We start from the raw sequence: 17,722 nt of genomic DNA on the forward strand, positions 1-17,722 counted from the left end.
GCATGCAGAGCTAGTGAACTATGCTGCTTTCTGAATTGACCTTCCAAAAGGATAAAGCAGTGCTCCAACTTTACCACTCTTTCCTTCCAAAGGCACTTTCTGCCTTCCACTTGAATCTGGACATAACTCTACCAGCTTTCTTCCCAATACCATCCAGACTGATAGAAACAGCACTACACACATTGGATGTTTGCAGAGCCTTAACTTTCAACCACTTGCGCAAAGAACCGATCCGCAAAACCGACAGATCCATGTTTCATACACAGAAAAATCAAAAGGAAATCCAATGACACCACAAAGGCTAGCCCACTGAATAGTGGAAACCATCAAGCTAGTGTTACAAATAGCCAGACTGGAACTCCCATAACAACTTAAAGCCCACTCAACCAGAGCAGTGGCAATATCTACAGCACTACATGCTGGCATCCTGATGGAGAACTTACGCAGAGCAGCACCATGGTCCAGTCCATCGACATTTGTCCAGCATTACCAACTTGGTCTGAGTGAGACAGGAATGCTCGATGGGTGATTTTGTCAGCAATCCTTCAATGAGGACACCACCCCACCACCATTCCAAGGTAAGCTTGCCAATTGCCCGTATAGGTAATACACAGAGACCGTGAAGAAGAAAGTAAGGTTGCTTACCTGTAACCAATGTTCTTTGAGTGGTCATCTATGCATTCATACAATCCATCCAATTGGCCCTTCCTGAGTGTCAAATACAAACCAAAACCTTTACCTTAACATCCATGATCTAGTTTCAAGGCCCAGCCGATAGTCTCACAAGAACTGGAGAAAATGGCAAGAGACCCGCCATTATATAGCATTTGGGGACAGGGGCAGCACTTCTGCCAAAGTACTTAGGGAATATCTCTCTATCCAACAACAAGCCCTGCACAGGGGCAGAGCCCATATGTATGAATGCACAGGTGATGACTCAAAGAATGTTGGTCACAGGTAAGCAACCTCACTTTCTTTCGCCAGCTCTTTTATGACTAGGGTGGAGTTCATTGGACCCTGGAGATTTGAACTCATTCAACCCAATTAGATGAGCCTATCAGTCCTGAACTGCCACACTGCTTCTTCACCTTGTAATTTCCCCTTCATCAGGAAGGTCATAAATCTTATGAGCCAAAATAAGAATTGAGCACTTCTGCCTTTTCTTGGTCATCTGTTATCTTTTTGTTATCTGTATATGTCTTTTACTTTGGACATACCTGCATTAGATATGCTTTTTGTTGCTTTTAGCATTCCTTGCTAGCCTCAGTTCATTCCTAGCTTTAGCCTTCCTGATGGCTTCCCTGCAATTCTGTGCTACCTACCTGTATTTTTCCTTTGTAACCTGGTCATCTTTGCATTTCCTATACATGCCCTTTTCTGTTTTCTTCTGCCCATATTATTTTTTTCTACATGACCTTTATTTTCATTTATGGAGACAGCTTGGTTGCATCCATATCGCCTAAGACAAGGTCATGTTACACAAGATTTACACTACAGCATTCTGTGATGAAATACAGTATATATCTTGTCTCAAAGGACCTGATTTCATGGATTACTAACAATTAATAAGTGTGAAATATCTTGTTGTATCCTGACATTTAATCTTTAATCTCCATTACATGTGCGGGGGTGGGGAGGAGAAATACAGTTTGATAAGATGATCTTTTTTGAGAGTATAATTTTATCCACAAACTAGTGAAGTTGGAGCCCTTGAATGTAAGCTGATTTTAGGCTTAAATCCAAGTTTTCTGACCTAGATGGTGGGTTGTTCTGTGGCCATGTTCATTTTAAACCACAGCTTTCAAAAGGGAATTAGAAGAAAAATCCAATAGAAAAAAATGACCATTCAGCTACTTGGAATTTTAGCATCTTAACAGGGAATTCATATTCCCTTTCTCATGGTGGGAGGATAAGTGAAAGGCTGTGAAGAATTTTAATAAGCAGAAGGTCTGAAGGCCATGCAGTTCCCCAGAAGCTGAAAGGAATCTGATCCTTTAAACAGTGCATACCCACAGAAGGCTTCTGTATTTCTCTAACCGATGCAATGCTTCAGGGGACCTGCAGACTCTGATGAGCCAAGGAATTTATTTTATTCTTATGTTTACAGTTCAGAATTTTAAAAAATTGATCTAACATTGCTACATTTTAATGAAGACCACCACTGATTTTTTTAAAAGACTAATTTCTATGTGTTGTTGCTATTTGGTCATAGGGGTACTCTTGCATTTTCATAAAGAAAATGTTTTAGCAAAGATTGAATTTTGAAGCAAAATAAATGCAATTAGTATTTTACCTTTCATATGTCCGGATAGAACTGGATAGAAAGAGTACAAAGAATGTTGAAAAGCTGGATGCTTGAAGAGAGAGGTTCCAAGGAATGCAGGATAAATTGCAGAACACATTTTAAGTGTTACTGCCTTCTGGACATTGTTGCCAAATGGATACTAAGTCATAGGTCATTTTAACATCCAGTCATGGTCCCCTCTCAGTGGGAATTTTCATAAAGTTAATTGTACGTGGCTCTTCTTCCTAATTCCCGGCCTAGCACATGTTTGGAAAGTACACAATAATACAATTTGGCTATCAGAAGCATCTGGAAAATCCCATTAAAATATCTCCCAGCTTACTTGACTTGTGTTTGTCCATTTTCGTTACAGTGGGCTGGGGATTCTTACCTATGTTAGAGATGGAATGCAATGCTTTTTCTTCCAATTAATAACAAAAACATGAAATATGATAGTGTGAGAGTTATATTACTGAAATTCAAAATGAAAATAGTATCTTCAACATTTGTTTAATAGCTGCTTTCATGCTGTTAAGCATATGGAAGACACAAACTGTGGTAGAAGGTAAAGCATTTAAATTGTTGGCCAGCCCTAGCCAAGAGATACGTATTTAACTCGTAGTTTTCAAGAAAATTGGTAAATTGGTTCATGTCTTTCCTATCTATGTTCATGTTTTCTTGATAAAATTAGAAAGAAATGGGCAAAAAGGCTTTACGCACACGTGTACTGTATCACATTATATTATAAAGTCATTCTCTTTTTTCTAGTGACTCATAAGATTTTATATTGATAGACAGAATAAGCAGAGTTTACCAACATGTGTTCTAAGCCAAGATGTATAAATTTTCCTCTTAGTTTTTTTCTAGCCAATTAACATTGTTCTTGGATTTTGAGAGGAATTAACTGAGATGAAAGCTTACTTCAACAATCTGATGAAAGTCAGGTTAATTTGTTGTAATTGGTGAGCCTAAGAACAGACCAACTTGTTGCTGTTTCAAAACATACAGTGTGCATTTCACTTGACACTTCTGTGACCATCATTAAATGTGAAATGTTTTGGATATTTTCTTGATAATATTTTGCTCAAGACCTGTCCGTGCTTTTTATTGTTGTAGTTCACAAGTGTCTTCTGGCCATTCTGTTGCTGTCATGGGTATTGATTTTACTTTACGATACTTCTACAAGGTACTAATGGACCTGTTACCAGTTTGTAACCAAGATGGAGGCAATAAAATAAGGTATGTATGTGTCTGTTGAATATTTGTTTTAATCTGATTACATTTAAGAATTCTGCTCCTTATATTTCCCCCTTCTGTCCTCTATTTGGATTTAGATTACATTACAACTTAGTTTCATTATCATTGTCAAGTCTGGAGAGAATTTAATTTTGAGGAAATTTTAATTTTTGCATTACTAAAAGTAATTGTTTTAATCTGTATTGGCAAGAATAATCAGATCATAGAATAGTAGAGTTGGAAGGGGCCATGAAGGCCATCAGGTCCAACCCCCTGCTGTTGCAGGACACCAAGTTACACCATTCCATTCAGATGGTCATCCAGTTTCCTTCTGAATGTCTCTAGTGTGAGAGAGCCCACCACCTCTCTAGGCAGCTGGTTCAACTGTCATATTGCTCTGACATTGAGGAAGCTTTCCCTGATAGAATGGTGTGCATTTTAGAGGTTAACTGGTTTACAGTGACATGATATTTTGTAAAAACAAGTTGCTAACACGTATATAAAATGTTTACTGGTTTTTATAATAACACGTTTAGTAGGTATGCAGAATTTGAGCGTACCTTCACCAGCATGAGCTAAAGCATAGGAATGCATTTGGAGAGCCAAATGTATCAATAGACAGAATTTGGTAGTGTTACATTAAACTACCTGTAATTCTTATCCATATCTCAAGAAACACTCTTTTGTTGGCATGGCTGTAATACTGTTTTACGAATTACAAAAAAATCACTTATGGTACAATTTTTTACAAAGTTATGTGGGGTGCTGTATCTTACCTCCAGTATTAGAGGCAGTATATCACTGAATACTGAAGAACATAAGCAGGAGGGTGCTATTGCACCCATGTCCTTTGGGCTTCCCATAAGCTGGGAACTGTGACTGGCTACTGTGTGAATAGAATGCTGAATAAGATAGGCCTTTGACCTGATCCAGCAGCACTCTTTATAGGTTCTTAGGCAGTAATGGAGCATATGAGGCTACAAGTACTCTGCGTAAAGTAAAGAAGAAACAAAGGTGCATAGGCTATTGAATTTTTCACCTAGCACCAAATTTTGATTCCCCCTCCTCCCTTAGGTGCTTGTACAAAATTCCATACAATAGTCCCTGAGGGTACATATACAGCTATTCTGACCTAAATTTTATTTTATCATTTTCCCTTGGACAGGTGCTTCATAATGGAGGACAAAGGATATCTTGTGGCACACCCAACTCTCATTGATCCCAAAGGCCATGCTCCAGTAGAGCAGCAACATATTACACACAAGGTTTGGCTAAGTCATTGTGCATTTTTATAGAAAGCTATAGATTGTGTTTGCATGATATGACCAAGTGTAGGAAATTAACCATAGTGGGTTATCATGTCATACTAATCCAGGCTGCTTGCCATAGGGGCAAGTTAGTGTTAGTGGGCTGCAAACCACCCAGCCCAACCCATCGTTTGTTTTACATGTTGTTTACCATGTAGTCTAAACCTGGACAACTGAACCCATCATATAAGAAAGTGCTGTGGGTGCTGCTTGGAAAGAGTAGCAAAAAAACTCTTGTGACTCTTGTTGAGCTTGCCTGGACCGCTGTCAGAGACAGCTGCTCCAGCATCTGCTGTGACCCATTTTGCAGTCACTGTGTTCTTGTTGTTCATTTTATCCTCCTCCTCCTCCTCCTCCTCCATGGTCTCTGTGCAATCACACACATGGACTTTGCTGTGGAGCACAAGGTCTCAATCGGGGGGAAACTTAAAAAGCGTGGCGTCATGAAGTGGGCAGGAGCCCACCCCTACTAAGGTAGAATAAAAGGCCCCACCGAGGTAGAATAAAAGGGGGGGTCCCTCCCACCCAGTCCCTCAGTTTTTAATTCAACCATGCTTTGAGTCACTTCACTGATCAGATCTTCCACTCAATCCTTGCCTGTTCTCCATCTTCTCTATCTTCATCTCTCCTCTCTCTGTATATAAAAGAATTGTAAACATAGAAACAGAGTGAGTCAGAAGGGGTCTCCGGGCCATCTAGTCTGACCTCCGGCACCAGCCGGCTCCACTCACGACATGCCCACCATGTGGACGTCCAGCCTATCCTTGAACACCCGCACCGATGGGGACTCAGCGACCTCTTGTGGAAGGCCATTCCACACCCTTGGGGTCCTGACTGTCAGGAAGTGCTTCCTGGCATCCAAATGGAACCTTGGCTGCCTGAGCTTTGCTCTGTTGGAGCGAGTCCTGTCTTCCTCTGCAGGGGAGAACAGGTCTCTACCCATCTCCATGTGACATCCTCTCACATACCTGTATGTCGCCAATATATCCCCTCTGAGTCTCCTCTTCTCCAGGCAGAAGAGACCTCAGTCTCGCCTCATACGGCATCCCCTGCAAACTGGCCACCAACCTTGTGGCCCTACGCTGCACTGACTCCAGCCTGGCTATATCCTTTCTGTAATGAGGGGCCCAAAACTGAGCACAATACTCCAGTTGTGTAGAGTGGTAGTAATACCTCTCTTGATCTAGAAGCCACACTTCTGGCTATGCAACCAAGGGTGGTGTTGGCCCTCTTGACCACTGCATCACACTGCTGACTCATATTTAGCCTGCAGTCAACCAGTACCCCGAGGTCCCTTTCACAAGTGCTGCTCTCCAGCCACTTGTCCCCTAACCTGTACTTATGACAGCTATTCCTATGCCCCAAGTGCAAGACCTTGCACTTATCCACATTGAACGCCATCCTGTTGTCTCCTGCCCACTTCCATAGTCTGCTCAGATCCTTTTGGATCTGGAGTGCCTGCTCCTCAGTTGTGGCCACTGCTCCAGTTTTAGTGTCGTCTGCTAATTTGATCAGCAGACTGTTCACCCCTTCTTCCATGTCATTAATTAAAAGATTAAACAGGATTGGCCCCAGGACAGAGCCCCGGGGGACCCCGCTTGTCACTGGCCGCCATCCCGATTCCCCACTAATGGTTACCTTCTGCTTTCGGTCAGTCAACCATGCCCTAATCCATCGGACAGTGCTTTGGTGTATCCCAAAACTCCTCAGTTTCCCCACCAGGATAGCATGGGACACTTTGTCAAAGGCCTTGCTGAAATCCAGGTATACCACATCCACTGTATCCCCTCCATCTTGCCATCTCGAAACCTTGTCATAGAATTCCACAAGGTTTGTCTGGCAGGACCTGTTTTTGCGGAAGCCGTGTTGACTGTATGATTGTATCTCATACCTATTTTTTCTTCCCTACTTCTGATATCCCTTCCTGGCTACTGCCATGAGAGACAAGGCCCATCCTGCACTTCTCTTCATTCTCTCCTTGCCTTCCTCTCCTGCTCGGAGAAACAAGGCCTCCTTTTCTCTTTCCCTCTTGTGCCTCATGTGTACTCCATTTTGTGCCACTTGGCCAACTTGGCTTTTCGCAGATGTTCCTCCTGTGTGGCCTGGCTACCCACCGCATTTGGTCACTCCGAGTGCCTCCTCGGTGAGGGGCATCTCATTGAGACTTGCCCCCACTGCTAGGCATTTAAGGAGCAGACGTGCAGGCAGAGGGTCCTCAAGACCATTGATCCTGTGGAAGTCAACAAACCTCCCATCGAGGGACCCTCCAAAACAGCAAGAACCTCGAGGAAAAGACCTCGCTGGGAGAGGGGCCTTTGGGCAATGTAGCCGCCACCTCCAAAAAGAAATAGCGTCATGCTGCAAAGGATCCCACCCCTGCCCCGGTACCAGAGTCCTCACAGGATCACCCTCGAATGCCTAACCTGAGGGCCCCTCTGGACACAACCCCCACAGTCCTGGACCCAGACTCACTGGAGATGCGTTCCCTGGCAACCAGGAACCAACTGCCCCATGCCTGAGGCCTTGCTGGCCTTGCTTGCCAGAGAAGCCATTTGCCACGCCTCTACCTTGTTGGACTGGCCACAACAGCCGGCACCCACGGGTGCCACTTCATGCTCCAGGGGTTGCCTGGGATGCTTGCCCTCACCCCTGCTGGACTGGGGTGATTCGTTGTCATGATAGCTGGCCTCCTCCCGCCTCAGCCAGTTTCCCATCTTGATTCCAAAGGCCTTGCACAAGAGGAGACTGTGCCCGGCTGACTTTGACTCCACCTTCTCAGAGTCCCATGCTGTAACCCAGACCCGCCACAGGCTCCCTGCATCACACTGCTGACTCCACTGCGACTGCAACCAGGATCAAAGCCCTACCTCCTCCTCTGAGAGCCTGGCTTGCTCTGAAGACCACTGTTGCTGCCACCATCTCTCCCTAACCACCCCGCCTACATTCAGGTCACATGCGCAGGACAGCAGCTGACCACAAGAATGCGCTGAACTCTCATGGTGTAACAAGGAGCCAGGCCATGGGCATAGGGTTCTCAGCTGGGATTGCTGCACTACAGCGGCCAAGGAGCCTCCCTCCCACTGCCACCATGCCTCCCTCCACAGTGAAATTAGCCATGATGCCAGCCTGCGGGACTGGCTCCACACCACCCAACGACATTGGCTCAATGAGGATTCTGACTTGTAGGCCGCTCCTGGAGATACCTCCAAGAGGCCTCCTCACCAGCACCACAGCTCCCACTGCCCTGTTCCATCCCACCATAACACTCACTGGCTGCATGATGAGACCATCCAAGCCATAGCCATAGCCTTTGTTGTTCTCTTTCTCAGGACTCAGGTCAGAGCTGCTCTCCCAATTCGACATGCTCTCCTTCCCCAGCCTCTGTTCACTGCCCAGATGGGCAGGCCCTAGATCAGGACTTCTCTGTGTCACCTGGAAAAAGAGGTGGTTTTTCTGATGTTATCCTCCATATGGCAAAGGACCTAGGTATTCAGACCTCTCACCCCACTGAACCTGAGGCCAACCCAGTCTATGACTCCGTGGCCCCAGGGGACACTGCTGCAGTGTCCATCCCAGCCCTTCCTGCATTGCTCCGCACAGCCCAGCAGTTCTGGAAAGCACCTGGCCACCTCATGCAGGATGGACTCTGCTTATAAGGTGACCATCGAGGTATTCCCTCTCCTTCTCCAGCACTCCAAGCCTAACTCTATCATTGTGAAGTCTATGCAGGGAGCACTCCAGGGGGATCAGTCCACTACTGTGGACAAGGAGGGCCACCGCGTGGATGTTATGGCCAAAAAGGTTTATGTGGCCGCTGCCCTCGGCTTCTGGGTCTCCAACTGTGAGGCAATTATGGCCAGGTACCAGCTTTTCCTATGGGAAAACATAGGCACCATGGTGGACCAGCTTCCAGACCACCTTTGTGATGCTGTCTATCTTATTCTTTAAAAATAAATTAAAAATTACTTTTCTGTACTGTTCCTTGACCGACATCTTGGGACAGTTTACAACAGATTAATAAAATAGAATAAAAATAGAAATAAGAGTAGCAGTTGCACACCATCCGATGGTAAAATATAAGACCACTAAATAAAATAGGTTAACAAATAAAATATTGAGAGTAAAAAGGTTTTCACTTGACACCAAGGAAAAGCGTTGGCACCAGGTGAACCTCTCTGGGGACCATGTTCCACAATTGGGGCACCACTGCAGAGAAGGCCCTCCTCCAGGTCATCATCCTCCTGATCGCTTTCAAGGGTGGCTCCCAGAGGAAGGCCTCTGACTCAAATCTCAAGGGGTGGGAGGGCACATAGGGGAGAAGGTGCTCCTTCAGGTATCTAGGACCCAAGCCATTTAGGGCTTTATAGGTCATCACCAGTACCTTAAATTGGGCCCGGACTTTAATTGGCAGCCAGTGTAAGCAATAGAGGACCAACGTTATATGTGAATACCTGTCTGTCCCCATTAGTATCCTGGCAGCTCTGTTCTGAACCAATTGAAGTATCTGGACCATTTTCAAGGGCAACCCCATGTAGAGCTCATTACAATAATCCAGTTGGGAAGTGACCATAGTATGGGTCACTGTTGCAAGGCATAGCTCATCCAGGTAAGGGCACGGTTGGTAGACCAGCCAAAGCTGGAGAAAGGCACTCCTCGCCACCGCTGCCACCTGGGACTCCAGGACAGCTCCGGATCGAGGAGCACTCCCAAACTGTGCACCCTGTCCTTTAGGGGGAGTGCAGCCCCATCCAGAACAGGGCAGGTGTCACTCACCTGTAGGGCTGAACTGCCATGTCATCTTATCTGGATTGAGCCTCTTTTTATTGGCCCTCATCCAACCCATTACCCCAGCCAAGCACCGGTTCAGGATGGCCAGTGCCTCACCTGGACTAGATGTAAAAGAGAGGTAGAGCTTGGTGTCATCAATGTACTGGTGACTCCGCAGCCCAAACCTCTTGATAACCTCTCTCAGCAGTTTCATGTAGATGTTAAAATGCATGGGGAATAAAATGGAACCCTGTGGAACTCCATGGCAAAGTTGGCTTCTACTCCAGGTACTTACCATGCCTAAGCACAATGGAAGCCTCAGGCCAATGCTGGACCTTGGTGGGTTGGGGGGGCGGGGTCACACTCCTGATTTTCTCAATGGGGGAGGAAGATAGTGATCTGGAAGTGAGGGATTTGACTTTAATTCCTTTGTCATGTTCAGATCACCTCTTCATGAGGTTTGAACTCGGAGCCAATTTCTCCCTCTGTGTGGACGCTATTAAGATGGTCCGTCCCCGGAGTCTTATGGATCCGGATGAATTCCTGCGGACTCTGGGGGATTTTCCAGTTGATAAAGCTGGTGCTCCTGTCAATGCCTTGGTTGATTTGTGGAATGGGGAAATGACCAGGGCAATCAACATGATCGCTCCTAAGCGTCCTCTCCTGCGTTGTAGAGCCTGCTCGGCAACTGAGCTGCATGTGATGAAGCAGCCTGGGAGATGACTAGAGCGCAGATGGAAGAAATCCCAGGATGAATCTGAGTGATTACAACTTAGAGCTCATTATGAAACCTATGCTGTGGCAGAGGGGGTGTCAAAGAAGGAATTCTTCTCCGTTTCCAATGTATCCTCACAGTGCCGTCCAGCTGAGCTTTTTTAGTAATATGGGGCCTTTTACAACCTGAGCCCAAAAAGGACTTGATTGTACCATCCATAGCTCACTGTGAGGACATTGGCCAGCACTTTAAGGATAAAATCTCTCGAATTTGCCACGAGCTGGATTCCACAGTTGTTGAGACTCTAGAGCAGGAAGTGTCCATAACACTGTCTGGTACATCTTTGTTGGATGAGTTTCAATTGCTGTGGCCTGCGGATGTGGACAATATGTTTGGACTAGTCTGGCCTACCACCTGCTTACTTGATCCTTGTCCCTTGTGGCTGCTCGTCAGAGACAAGGATGGGATATGTACCTGGGTCCGGGAGATTATCAACGCTTCTCTGAGGGTGGGTCGGGTCCCTGCCCCTTTGAAGGAGGCAGTGATCAGGCCTGTCCCTAGACCTAGAGATAGCCACCAATTATAGACTGGTGGCTAATATCCCATTCTTGGGCAAGGTGCACAAGTGGGTGGTAGCTGGACAACACCAGGCACTCTTTGAGGAAACAGATCATCTCGACCTGGCCACTGCCACCCATGCATTCACCAAGTGCATGGAGGTGCTCTGCACCCATGTCAGGTTCCAGGGCATCCAGATACTCCCTTACCTGGATAGAAACAGAGAGAGACAGAAGGGGTCTCCTGGACCATCTAGTCTGACCCCCATCTCCAGCCAGCTCCACTCATGACATGCCTACCATGTGCATGTCTAGCCTGTCCCTGAGCACCTTCAACAACGGGGCTTCAACCAACTCCCATGGAAGCCCATTCCACACCCTAGGGGTCCTAACCATCAGGAAGTACTTCCTGGCATCCACTCTAAATCTTGATTCCCTGAGCTTTGCTCCATTGGAACGCATCCTGCCCTCCACTACAGAGAAAAAAAGTTCATGTCCCACATCTATGTGGCACCCCCTCACATACCTGTATGTTGCTAACAGGTCCCTTCTGAGTCTCATCCTCTCAAGGCTGAAAAGACCCAGCTCCCTCAGTCTCTCTTCATATGGCTTACTCTGGAAACCAGCCACTATCCTAGTGGCCCTTTGCTGCACTGATTCCAACCTTGCTGTATCCCTCTTGTAATGAGGGGCCCAGAATTGAACACAATACTCCAGCTGCAGGCGCACCAGAGTTGTATAGAGTGGCAGTCATACCTCTCTCGATCTAGAATCCACGCTTCTGGCTATGCAACCATAGGTGGCGTTCGCCCTCGGCCATCAAGTCACACTGCTGACTCATGTTCAGCCTGCAGTCGACCAGCACAGGATAGGATGACTGGCTCCTATCAGCCTCTTCTAGGGGGAACCTCCTGCACAGCTTGCATGCCACATGCCGCCTCTTGCAGGATCTCATCAACTGTGACAAAACTGTTATCTCCCCCACAAGCAGAGTTTATCCTCTTCATAAGGGCTCACCTGGACTCAACCCATGCCAAGGCTTTCCTTCCACTACCACAGGCAGGGACCCTCATGCTGCTGGTCACGTCCATCAGGACCATGGCACACTTCACCGCGCACACCATCCAGAGGCTAATGGACCTCATGGCCACCACAGTATCAGTGCTGCAACTTACATGCCTTTGTATGAGGCCTCTCCAGCTGTGATTCATGGAACACTTCGCAGTGGATGAAGACCCCCACACCACTCTCCTGTCCCCACCCCAGGTGGACAAACAGTCCCTCCACTGGTGGGGCACCATCGCCAATCTCACCATAGGCATGACCATCCACCCCCCCCCGCCCTCCACCATCATCACAACAAATACCTCAAATACACGCTTGGCGCAATCATTGTGCAAACATGCATGCCCAGGGCGACTGGGAATCAGACAAGTCTGGTCTCAAGATCAACATGCTAGAGATGCTGGCAGTCCACAAGGCCCTTGCGTCTTTCCAGAATGCTCTAAGAGAGTACCATGCTCAGATAGCTACAGAGAACACTGCTGTCATGTACATCTGAACAAACAAGGTAGGACCCATTCTGCCTGCCTCTCAGACCTTGCATCTGCCATCTGGGACTGGTGCATCAAGAGGGGCATCACCCTCACAAACTGTCCATGTAGCAGGGCACCTAAACACCCTGGCAGACTCCCTGAGCTGTTCCCCCTTCCTCCCAGACGAGTGGGAACTGGAGGTCTCCACCTTTCACACACTTTGTGAGAAATGGGGGTACTCAGAGGTTGACCTCTTTGCCACTCCCCTGAATGCCAAATAACGATCTCTTCTGTTCCAGGGTGGGACAGGGCAAGGGGTCCATGGGGAATGTCTTTTTCCTCAAATGGGAAGGAACCCTCTTCTAAGCCTTCCCTCCCTTTCCTCTGATCACCAGAGTAGTGGCCAAACTCTAAAGGGACGAGGCCTGCTGCATCCTGATCACCCCCTGTTGGCTGAGAGCTCTGGCTCCCCTTCTTCCTCCACCTGTCCAAGCAGACATTCAACCACCTTCCCCTACAGCACAACCTCCTGTCCCAGGATGGGGGCATGGTGCTACACCCCAACACCAGAATCCCCTGCGTGATGTCTTAGAGATTCTTACTGTGATTGACCTTTATCCTTCAGACCGCTCTCAAGCCCTCCATCTACAGGCTGTATTTAGCAAAATGGAAAGCCTTTGCCACTTTCCCTAAGGCACAGGGCCTTAACCCCAATTCCGTCCCTAACAAGCATATCCTGGGTTACATACAGACCTGCTTTGCCATGGGCCTCTCCCCTTCTACCCTAAGGGTTCATCTAGTGGCCATTTCACACTTCCACCCCGCATATCCAAGGGTTCTCTGTGTTTGCCCACCCTCTGGCATGCTACTCCCTCCAGGGCCTGCAATACATTGCCCCCCACCCCCAGTCCAGGCCTCCACTCCCTGCTGGAGCCACTACGTGGTCCTTACCAAAGAAGCCCTTTGAACCCATCAGACCTGCTTCCTCTCCTGGAAGACTGCATTCCTCATAGCCATCACATCCATTTGCTGTGCCAGCGAACTAACCGCTTTCCAGATCGATGCCCCCTTCACCACATTCCACAGACACAAGGTTGTCCTCCACCAGACCCACTTTTTGCTTCTAAGCTGACCTCTCCATTCCATGTTAAACAGTATATTGTTCTTATCACCTTCCTTCCCAACCGCTCCACCCCGATCGAGGCCACACCACCTCCTCAAAGTCCACAGAGCCCTTGCCTTCTACAAGACCCAGAATGAGTTGCTGCACTGCTCTGACTGCCTGCTTGTGTGCTGCGAGGGTCCCAAGGTGGGGGAAACTCTCTCCAGCCAGAGACTATCGTAGTGGGTCTTCTGCACCATTTCCGTCACCTGCGAAATGGCAGATTCCCCTCTCTGCCTGGCCATGCACCCACTCCCCGCATGCACAGGCCACACCTACTGCGCTCCTAACTGGCGTCTCACTCCATGAGATCTACAAGGCTGCAACATGGTCTATGCCCTCAATCTTCGTCCACCTCCAGCATCTAGACATCCACGCCGGACAGGACTGGACATTTGACTCTACACGATCCTTCAGTGATGACAGCCCCCTCTTCCTGGATGGTAAGCTTGTTAGTCACACGTGTGTGATTGCACAGAGACCACGAAGAAGAAAGGCAGGATGCTTACCTGTAACTGTCATTCTTCGAGTGGTCATCTGTGCATTCACACTACCCACCCTCCGTGCCACTGGCTGTCATCAGCATAACATCCTGCACTGACCTTGGGCAGGGCATGGTCACCAGTGTGTCCTTTACAGGTTTCCAGCTCCCTTGCACACCTGGGACAGCACTGTATTCAGGTAATTGAGGGACTGGGTGGGAGCCCCCCCCCCCATGCTACCTGCACAGGTTCCTGGCTGGGTTCCTGCCCACTCTGTGACTCTGAACTTTGTAAGTTTTTCTCCAACTGGGGTCCTGCATTCCACAGCAAAGCCCATGTGTGTGAATGCGCAGATGACCACTCAAATAACAATGGTTACAGGTAAGCAACCTGCTTTTTTTCCACAGATCCCTTTTTGCAGTGTCTAAAGTGACAGCCATGAACAGCTCCTTCAAAGTTCCTAAATGGTTCACCAGGATTTTATTTTTTTATTTTTTATTTTTTTGGTGCTTGAGATTTATGTAAAGTTATGGGGGGAGTTGAACATGTGTAAGTTCAGCTATCCTAACTGCCCATCCTTCATTCTATTAGACTTTTGCCAAACAGGAAGCAAAGCAAGAAATAAACCTATGCATAGCCTTGCTTTGTCAGCATCCATGCTCTCGCTCGTGCCAAAATATAGGAGGCGCCAGTGCTTTTTTTTGTCATAGAATGCACCGGAACTGAGTTCTGGCACCTTTTTTCGACAAATTTTCCAAGTTTTAAAAGTAACTTTTGAAAATTTGATGTTTGGTCCATGTGGATTTGAATTGCCCTGTTGAGCATAGCAGGTCGGCAGCAAAATCATTAAAATGGTGCATGCGGGCTGCTTGTGTGTCGAGTCCAATGCATGCGTACTTTGTCCGTGCTGGATGTGATGGCACTGCTCGCCTTGTGATTGGTTGTGTTGTCACGCACTGAGTGCTTACTGCGGGTGGCAACCAATATGTTTCATTACACAACTGACGTGTTTGAGTGTGTGTACAGTGATTGACTACATGCGAAAGGTAAATAATTTCATGAGTGCCGGCACCATTTTTTCTTACAAAAAAAGCACTGGGAGGCACTATCCATGGATGATGACAAAGCAAGGCTACAAATAGGTTAACTTGTTGCTTTGTTTCCCATTTGGCCATTGTCAGGAGGTGAGCTATCAAATGAGAAGCAAAGTCAAGAGTAGATTGCTTCTCACTTGATAGATTGCTATTTGACTGTTGTTGAATGGGAAGCAAATTAACCTATTTATATAGTTACTGACAATGTCCATGGATGGTGCCACCTGCAGTTTCACATAAATATCTTTAAAGGTATTGAAAAGGCAAGGCTGTGCATTGTGAAAACTCTGTACTTGTGCAACACTAAATTACCAGTCAAAAATAAAAATATAAAATTTAAAATGGTTGGGCTTATTTTTTTTAATGGTGAACTTGTGATAGCACCTTCAGTGAGCTGTTTGAGCACTTGGAAGGAGCTATCACTGGCTGTCACTGTTCAGAGATTGTAAAAATGCAAGCAGGAAAAGGGTAAAATGGAAAAAAGGCTGTGGCGACCGGAAAAGAAGTCATGGTTGCCATGGGGAGGGAAGAAAAGCTGGGTCTTCCTGCGGGGTCCCCTGGAATAACAGTAGGAGAAATGAATGCAGGGGACAACTTGTGGTGAATTTGATCATCTGTTGAGTCCACCATGTTTCTCCATGTGAAATGACCCACTCTGTGTAGCTTGCTTGCAGAGTAGGTGGTCATGTTATCCAAATGCAACCATGGCTGTTAAATTTAACAGTATAGATATGTTACTTAATCCTTCATGAAGATTATAATAAAAATCTCACACTTCTATTTGCAGGAACCTTTGGTAGCAAATGATATTCTGAACCATCCAAACTTTGTGAAGAAAAACCTTTGTAACAGTTTCAGTGACAGAACAGTCCAGAGATTTTATAAATTTAATACCAGCTTAATGGTATGGGCTTTTTTGTTGTTGTTTAGTTTTGTTGGGCATGTCATTGGCCAGCACAGCTTTAAAAAGTACACCACATTAATTTTTTCATCCAAATATGCCACAAACATTAGACCTGGAACAAGCTTCTTTAGCTTAGATTCATGGAGAAAGTGGCTAAGGAGAGGTTTTTCTCCATCTCTCATAACACTAGAACCCAGAGTTATTGGATGAGGCTGAATGGTAGGAGATCTAGCTAGACAAAAGGAAGTATGTCTTCAGAAAAGTGCATGGTTAAACTATGGAATTCACTGTGATGAGGTGACTGTGAAACTTAGACAACTTTAAAACATGATCAGAACAATCTGTGGAGGAAAAAACTATCAATAGCTACTAGTTCTCATGTCTATAGTCAGCCTCCAAGATTAAAGGCAACATGCCTTGGTAGCCAGTTGCTGTGGAACAAGAGCCAGTGGGAACTGTAGCCTTCATGCACTGCCTGTGGGCTTCTCAAGAACCATCTGTTTGGCTACTGTGAGACTAAACAGTTCCTTGGTCTGTATCCAAGGGCTTCCCCTGCTTTTCCTCTTATTCATTCATTGATGATATTAAAAGAACAAGGTCAAGTAAGTAGAGTTTTGTGTTTCTACCTTGCTTAAATTGTATTGCTCTTGCCCCATTTTATTCTTCTTCCTTGCAGGGAAGGAGTAGAAATTATACAACAGATTTAGGATGCAGCACAATTCTTTAACACATTGGTTTACTGGGTAGGACAGTGGGTGGCTGGACACCTTAAATGTTGCCATTGGGAAAAATTGTTGTTGACAAAATTAATAAGAGCTTTCCTAAACAAGTAGTTGATGTGTCTATTCTATGCCTGTTCATTGTAATAGTATTGTGTATGTGACATCCAATTACTTCACAGCGCTTCAGTCAGAACAATTCATTCCATACAGCTCATGTGCTTCCCTTTCTGATTAGCCTATATATTGGTGGCACTTTTCCTACCTGGTAATGAGAACCACACAGTTTACATACTGGGACACACTGTAAGCTTTCTTAGCATTCTAAGTGGTGTTTCAAATTACAGCTTAGCAGATATTTGTGAGGGAAGGAATGCTTCACCTCACCAGGAAACATGTTCCCTGCCACGTATCTGACATGTTTTGCTTTCCCCTAGGGTGATCTGACAAATCTTGTGCATGGCAGCCACTGTTCTAAATACAAGCTGACAAGAGTACCTGGAACCAATGCCTTTGTTGGAATAGTAAATGAAACCTGTGACTCGCTTGCCTTCTGTGCCTGTAGCATGGTAGATAGGCTCTGTCTGAACTGTCACAGGTAAGAAAAAATTGAAGTCAGGTGCCATATTAGGATGGTATTTAGTGGCACTGCACAGCATTGGATCATGTGCATTATTTTTACAGCAGGTGAGTGAACCAAGTTCATGACATATTTGAAGCCCTGTTTTTGTAGAATCTTGTTACCCTTCTTCCTGACCATGTGCTGTCTTTTTAGATGTCCTGTGTGTTCATACAGGTGAAAATATTCCAGGTGCTCATGGTTGTGGCTAAAAATCTTGATAGTTGGGCAAGGCATATTCTTCCTGTTTCTTCCAAAGCAGCCTTTATGCCCTTAGAGTCACCTGTGTGGGTAAGAAATGGTAGTTCCTTTTCCGCTGCAGCTGCCTGAGTACAGATGAG

The 17,722-nt window shown here is 46.3% G+C and overlaps 1 protein-coding gene across 8 annotated transcripts in view; it reads left to right on the top strand.

The window, feature by feature from the left end:
* Nucleotides 1–17,722, top strand: part of CACHD1 (cache domain containing 1) — a 237,184-nt gene that overhangs the window by 197,208 nt on the left and 22,254 nt on the right. For all 8 annotated transcript variants that reach the window (XM_044430088.1, XM_044430091.1, XM_044430090.1 and 5 more), the window contains 4 exons: nucleotides 3,401–3,523; nucleotides 4,686–4,785; nucleotides 15,927–16,043; nucleotides 17,200–17,360. In XM_044430088.1, coding sequence (XP_044286023.1) covers nucleotides 3,401–3,523; nucleotides 4,686–4,785; nucleotides 15,927–16,043; nucleotides 17,200–17,360 — 501 coding nt within the window. The remainder of the gene's footprint in view (nucleotides 1–3,400; nucleotides 3,524–4,685; nucleotides 4,786–15,926; nucleotides 16,044–17,199; nucleotides 17,361–17,722) is intronic.

The sequence above is a fragment of the Varanus komodoensis genome, unplaced genomic scaffold (genome assembly GCF_004798865.1).
Source record: "Varanus komodoensis strain SLA01 unplaced genomic scaffold, ASM479886v1 scaffold20_1, whole genome shotgun sequence".
NCBI classification, from domain to species: domain Eukaryota; kingdom Metazoa; phylum Chordata; class Lepidosauria; order Squamata; family Varanidae; genus Varanus; species Varanus komodoensis.